Source organism: Salvelinus fontinalis, chromosome 8 (genome assembly GCF_029448725.1).
Source record: "Salvelinus fontinalis isolate EN_2023a chromosome 8, ASM2944872v1, whole genome shotgun sequence".
Lineage (NCBI taxonomy): Eukaryota > Metazoa > Chordata > Actinopteri > Salmoniformes > Salmonidae > Salvelinus > Salvelinus fontinalis.
Window position 1 is genome coordinate 46,004,775 of NC_074672.1, and position 7,500 is coordinate 46,012,274.

Below are 7,500 nucleotides of genomic sequence, written 5' to 3' on the forward strand. Positions count from 1 at the left end.
TACAGCCTAACCCCCTGGTCTGTGTTACAGCCTGATCCTCTGGTCTGTGTTACAGCCTGACCCCCTGGTCTACCCTGGTGTTACAGCCTAACCCCCTGGTCTGTGTTACAGCCTGATCCTCTGGTCTACCCTGGCTAACACTTCCTATATAATACACTGATACTGCTGCTAACACCTCCTATATAATACACTGAGACTGCTGCTAACACCTCCTATATAATACACTGATACTGCTGCTAACACCTCCTATATAATACACCGATACTGCTGCTAACGCCTCCTATATAATACACTGAGACTGCTGCTAACACCTCCTATATAATACACTGAGACTGCTGCTAACACCTCCTATATAATACACCGAGACTGCTGCTAACACCTCCTATATAATACACTGAGACTGCTGCTAACACCTCCTATATAATACACTGAGACTGCTGCTAACACCTCCTATATAATACACTGAGACTGCTGCTAAAACCTCCTATATAATTCACTGAGACTGCTGCTAACAGCCAGAGCTGCAGCAGTCTAACACTGGGGTTGCCCCCCCCCCCCCCCCCCCCCCCAATGCATGTTGCGTTTTTTGTCCTTTCACTACACCACAGATTCAAATAACCAACTCATCAACAAGCTGTGATTATTTGAGTCAGCTGTGGACAAATAAAACTGAACAAGCACCTGGGGGGGGGGGACTGAGTTTGGCAAACCCTAGTCTGTCAGAGCTGCTGCTGAATGTGAATACAATACTTGAAGTCTGTCTGCCTCTGCCTGCCTATCTGTATCTGTATCTGTATCTGTATCTGTCTGTCTGTCTGTCTGTCTGTCTGTCTGTCTGTCTGTCTGTCTGTCTGTCTCTGCCTGCCTGTCTGTCTGTCTGTCTGTCTGTCTCTGCCTGCCTGTCTGTCCCTGTATCTGTCTCTGTCTGTCTGTCTCTGTATATCTGCCTGCCTGTCTATCTGTGTATGTATCTGTCTCTGTCTGCCTGCCTGTCTCTCTGTCTGCCTGCCTGTTTATCTCTCTCTAACTGTCTCTCTCTCTGTGTTTCAGATTGTGTATATATGGAGAGCCGCAGGCCCAACACCCCCTACTTCATATGTAGCATTCAGGATTTTAAACTGGTGAGTACCTTTCCTTTCTAATGAACCTTTATTTACGAGAGACCCGAGGCACCGTACAAGCTGTACACTTCTCTCATCTCATTCTATCTAGAACCCTTCTCCAGTGTCAATCTCCGTTAGTCCAGCCAGCCTAGCAGCTGTCTATCACACTGCAATCTCTGTTAGTCCAACCAGCCCAGCAGCTGTCTGTCACACTGCAATCTCTGTTAGTCCAACCAGCCTAGCAGCTGTCTGTCACACTGCAATCTCTTTTAGTCCAACCAGCCCAGCAGCTGTCTGTCACACTGCAATCTCTGTTAGTCCAACCAGCCAGTCAGCTGTCTGTCACACTGCAATCTCCATTAGTCCAGCCAGCCAGTCAGCTGTCTGTCACACTGCAATCTCCATTAGTCCAGCCAGCAAGGCAGCTGTCTGTCACACTGCAATCTCTGTTAGTCCAGCCAGCCCAGCAGCTGTCTATCACACTGCAATCTCTGTTAGTCCAACCAGCCAGTCAGCTGTCTGTCATACTGCAATCTCCGTTAGTCCAGCCAGCCCAGCAGCTGTCTGTCACACTGCAATCTCTGTTAGTCCAACCAGCCCAGCAGCTGTCTGTCACACTGCAATCTCTGTTAGTCCAGCCAGCCAGTCAGCTATCTGTCACACTGCAATCTCCATTAGTCCAGCCAGCAAGGCAGCTGTCTGTCACACTGCAATCTCTGTTAGTCCAGCCAGCCCAGCAGCTGTCTGTCACACTGCAATCTCTGTTAGTCCAGCCAGCCCAGCAGCTGTCTGTCACACTGCAATCTCTGTTAGTCCAGCCAGCCCAGCAGCTGTCTATCACACTGCAATCTCTGTTAGTCCAACCAGCCAGTCAGCTGTCTGTCACACTGCAATCTCCGTTAGTCCAGCCAGCCCAGCAGCTGTCTGTCACACTGCAATCTCCATTAGTCCAGCCAGCCAGTCAGCTATCTGTCACACTGCAATCTCCATTAGTCCAGCCAGCCAGTCAGCTGTCTGTCACACTGCAATCTCCATTAGTCCAGCCAGCCAGTCAGCTATCTGTCACACTGCAATCTCCATTAGTCCAGCCAGCCAGTCAGCTGTCTGTCACACTGCAATCTCCGTTAGTCCAGCCAGCCTAGCAGCTGTCTGACACACTGCAATCTCCATTAGTCCAGCCAGCCAGTCAGCTGTCTGTCACACTGCAATCTCCATTAGTCCAGCCAGCCAGTCAGCTATCTGTCACACTGCAATCTCCATTAGTCCAGCCAGCCAGTCAGCTGTCTGTCACACTGCAATCTCCATTAGTCCAGTCAGCTGTCTGTCACACTGCAATCTCCATTAGTCCAGCCAGCCAGCCAACCCAGCTAAAAGCAACAGGCCATAAAGCTAAGATATTATACACGCCCTCGCTGCCATTTGGCATTTAAATGCCATCATTCTGCAGCAGTGCCCAGATAATTAGTGCAGCAAGGCTGAACCTGCATTTGATACCATGTCTTTCCAGCAGTGTTTACCAATGTGATACTTCGGTGGTTCCTGTCTCAGACTGTCTCTGACCATGAACTAGAGCAGGGTCCCCTTCAGACTCCTCCGACATTATCCGCCTGTTCACCGTTTTAAATACTAGATAGGCCTTGTAGAGAAAAAGAGACAGGCGGACGGAGAGGGAGCGAGAGCATTCTCTGAAGTCTAAAATGGCGTGTAGTGATGGACATGGGGGAGGAGGCGACAAGAGGGTCAATAAACTGTCCATTTCGTGACGTGGTGATGACATTCACAAGCAGTTCTAAACCCTGAGCTAAGAGGAAGTTAGTAGGTGGAGGCTGGACGGTATGTGTGTCTCTCTCTCTCACTCTTTCTCTCCTTCTCTCTCTCTCCCACTCTTTCTCTCCTTCTCTCTCTCTCTCTCTCTCTCCCACTCTTTCTCTCCTTCTCTCTCTCTCTCTCTCTCTCTCTCTCACGCTCTCCCACTCTCTCTCTCACTCCCCCACTCTCTCTCTCTCTCTCCCACTCTTTCTCTCTCTCTCCCACTCTTTCTCTCTCCCTCTCTCCCACACTTTCTCTCTCCCACTCTTTCTCTCCGTCCTCTGGCCTGTGTGTGAAGTCGTGTCGGATATGTGTGTCCACGTACCGCCTGCTGCCCATGGATTAGTAATGGCTGCCTCACGACTCCCCTCCGGTCCCAGCATACATTGGGACATAGATTTATCAGGACCCCAGCCAGACAGTAGAGGAGGTGTGTGTTTCCTATCATGGACGCTGTGGAAGTGAGATCAGCACGGTAAATGATCATTTCCAGCCCAGTCACACTACGCTATGGTATTCCATTCCTGCAGTCAAATGACCTAGTGGCCTCATGGATGGATCGTGGTATTCATATTTTTCATCATTTCATATTTATTTCTTTTTAATGCCGACAATCCTGTTTATGTCAAACCATTTTGTTATATTTCAGTTTCAGTCTTCTGTGATGTGTAATATTGGGATGCAAACTCAAAATGTAATACATTTCAACTCTATATCTGACATGGTACACGTGTCTTCTTTCTTTAAGGTCATTATCACGTGTGTGAGGTGGATACGTTTGTTTTTAAAAACACACTGTGTGACCCTGATTTAGCCCACTGCAGTAAAATGTTAAAGCTATACAGAGGTATTCACCTTTAGATGAGAATACATGATAAAACTATATAGTGATATTAACTTTAGATGAGAATACATGATAAAACTATGTAGAGATATTAACTTTAGATGAGAATACATGATACAACTATATAGAGATATTAACTTCAGATGATAAAACTATATAGTGATATTAACTTTAGATGAGAATACATGATAAAACTATATAGTGATATTAACTTTAGATGAGAATACATGATAAAACTATATAGTGATATTAACTTTAGATGAGAATACATGATAAAACTATGTAGACATATTAACTTTAGATGAGAATACATGATAAAACTATGTAGAGATATTAACTTTAGATGAGAATACATGATAAAACTATGTAGAGATATTAACTTTAGATGAGAATACATGATACAACTATATAGAGATATTAACTTCAGATGAGAATACATGATAAAACTATATAGTGATATTAACTTTAGATGAGAATACATGATAAAACTATATAGAGATATTAACTTTAGATTTGAAGGAATTGCAGTGATCAATAAATGGACCGTTAAGTTCAATTGGCCAGGGAGCCGCTATGCTCTTTTACGTGGCTACAGTATTAGTCCTCCTGACTGACTGCTCCTTGTAAAGGTAACTTACAGTATTAGTCCTCTTGACTGACTGACTGCTCCTTGTAAATGTAACTTACAGTATTAGTCCTCCTGACTGACTGCTCCTTGTAAAGGTAACTTACAGTATTAGTCCTCCTGACTGTCTGCTCCTTGTAAATGTAACTTACAGTATTAGTCCTCCTGACTGACTGCTCCTTGTAAAGGTAACTTACAGTATTAGTCCTCCTGAATGTCTGCTCCTTGTAAATGTAACTTACAGTATTAGTCCTCCTGACTGCCTGACTGCTCCTTGTAAAGGTAACTTACAGTATTAGTCCTCCTGACTGACTGCTCCTTGTTAAGGTAACTTACAGTATTAGTCCTCCTGACTGACTGCTCCTTGTAAATGTAACTTACAGTATTAGTCCTCCTGACTGACTGCTCCTTGTAAAGGTAACTTACAGTATTAGTCCTCCTGAATGTCTGCTCCTTGTAAATGTAACTTACAGTATTAGTCCTCCTGACTGCCTGACTGCTCCTTGTAAAGGTAACTTACAGTATTAGTCCTCCTGACTGACTGCTCCTTGTTAAGGTAACTTACAGTATTAGTCCTCCTGACTGACTGCTCCTTGTAAATGTAACTGTCAAAATAAAGGAAACACCAACATAAAGAGTCTTAATAGGGTCGTTGGGGGCACCACGAGTCAGAACAGCTTCAGTGCACTTCGGCATAGATTCTATAAGTGTCTGGAACTCTATTGGAGGGGTGAAACATCATTCTTCCATGAGAAATTACATTCTTTGGTGTTTTGTTGATGGTGGGGGTAAATGCTGTCTCAGTCGCCGCTCCAGAATCTCCCATAAGTGTTCAATTGGGTTGAGATCTGGTGACTGAGACGGCCATGGCGTGTGGTTTACATCGTTTTCATGCTCACTCGTGCCGTGTGGATTGGTGGCGTTGTCATCCTATGGGACTGTAAGACACTGTTAGAGGTACAAGCTGCACACATTCCTCAAGCCTCAGAACAATCCCTTCAATGTCATCCTCTCTCTCTGACCCTCCTCCCACTTTCCCTCCTCCCTCTGTGAGAGGTTTGCAGAGTTAATTTACACCATGTGTTGTTTAATAGAGGGAGGGAGAGTGCGCTCTGTGTGAACCTGACACCACTATAAATCTCCACGTTTTTTATTTTTTTATTGGCATGTCACACTCTGGACAAGCTGGAAATTACACTGCTGCTGCTTCACTCCGTCTCTCTCTGTATCTGTATCTCTATCTCTCTGTCTCTGTCTCTCTCTCTCTGTCTCTGTCTCTCTATCTCTGTCTCTCTATCTCTCTGTCTCTGTCTCTCTATCTCTCTGTCTCTGTCTCTCTCTCTCTGTCTCTGTCTCTGTCTCTCTCTCTCTGTCTCTGTCTCTCTATCTCTGTCTCTCTATCTCTCTGTCTCTGTCTCTCTATCTCTCTCTCTCTGTCTCTCTCTCTCTGTCTCTGTCTCTCTATCTCTCTGTCTCTGTCTCTCTATCTCTCTGTCTCTGTCTCTCTCTCTCTCTCTCTCTGTCTCTCTCTCTCTCTCTCTCTGTATCTGTATCTCTATCTCTCTGTCTCTGTCTCTCTCTCTCTGTCTCTGTCTCTCTCTCTCTGTCTCTGTCTCTCTCTCTCTGTCTCTCTGGCTCTGTCTCTCTCTTTGTCTCTCTCTCTCTCTCTCTTTTCAAAGGGCTTTATTGACATGGGAAACATGTGTTTACATTGCCAAAGCAAGTTTAATAGATAATAAACAAAAGTGAAATAAGCAATTGAAATGAACAGTAAACATTACACTCACAAAGTTTCAGAGGAATAGAGACATTTCAAATGCCATATTATGGCTATGTACTGGGTTGTAACGATGGGCAAATCGTTCAGGTACAAAAGGGAAAATAAGTAAGCATAAATATGGGTTGTATTTATAATGGTGATTGTTCTTCACTGGTTGCCCTTTTCTTGTGGCAGCAGGTCACACATCTTGCTGCTGTGAAGGCACACTGTGGAATTTCACCCAATAGATATCGGAGTTTATAAAAATGTGATTTGTTTTAGAAGTCTTTGTGGATCTGTGTAATCTGAGGGAAATATGTCTCTCTAATATGGTCATACATTGGGCAGGAGGTTAGGAGGTGCAGCTCAGTTTCCACCTCATTTTGTGGGCAGTGTGCACATAGCCTGTCTTCTCTTGAGAGCCAGGTCTGCCTACGGCGGCCTTTCTCAATAGCAAAGCTATGCTCACTGAGTCTGTACATAGTCAAAGCTTTCCTTAAGTTTGGGTCGGTCACAGTGGTCAGGTATTCTGCCACTGGGTTCTCTCTGTTTAGGATTAATAGCATTCTAGTTTTTTGTTAATTACTTGACACATTGGAAAGAATTATCCAAATGAAATGTTATTTGTCACATGCGACGAATACAACAGGTGTTCAACAGGTGTTCAACAGGTGTACAACAGGTGTACAACAGGTGTACAACAGGTAATCTTACAGTAAAATGCTTACTTACAAGCCCAAACCAACGATGCAGTTAAAACAAGTTATAATAGTAAAAAGTACTTTAAAAAAAAAGTTACAAATAATTAAAGAGCCTCAGTGAAATAACAATGTAGAGGCTATATACAGGGTGTTACGGTACTGAGTCAATGTGGAGGCTATATACAGGGTGTTACGGTACTGAGTCAATGTGGAGGCTATACAGGGTGTTACGGACAGAGTCAATGTGGAGGCTATATACAGGGAGTTACGGTACAGAGTCAATGTGGAGACTATATACAGGGAGTTACGGTACAGAGTCAATGTGGAGACTATATACAGGGAGTTACGGTACAGAGTCAATGTGGAGACTATATACAGGGGGTACCGGTACAGAGTCAATGTGGAGACTATATACAGGGTATTACGGTACAGAGTCAATGTGGAGGCTATATACAGGGGGTACCGGTACAGAGTCAATGTGGAGACTGTATACAGGGTGTTACGTTACAGAGTCAATGTGGAGACTGTATACAGGGTGTTACGGTACTGAGTCAATGTGGAGGCTATATACAGGGTGTTACGGTACTGAGTCAATGTGGAGGCTATATACAGGGGGTACCGGTACTGAGTCAATGTGGAGGCTATATACAGGGTGTTAC

The 7,500-nt window shown here is 44.5% G+C and overlaps 1 protein-coding gene across 7 annotated transcripts in view; it reads left to right on the forward strand.

Moving 5' to 3' along the window:
- The window catches only part of LOC129861339 (arginine-glutamic acid dipeptide repeats protein-like), a 449,087-nt gene that overhangs the window by 247,176 nt on the left and 194,411 nt on the right, over positions 1-7,500 (forward strand). For all 7 annotated transcript variants that reach the window (XM_055932685.1, XM_055932683.1, XM_055932684.1 and 4 more), the window contains exon 3: positions 1,051-1,121. In XM_055932685.1, coding sequence (XP_055788660.1) covers positions 1,051-1,121 — 71 coding nt within the window. The remainder of the gene's footprint in view (positions 1-1,050; positions 1,122-7,500) is intronic.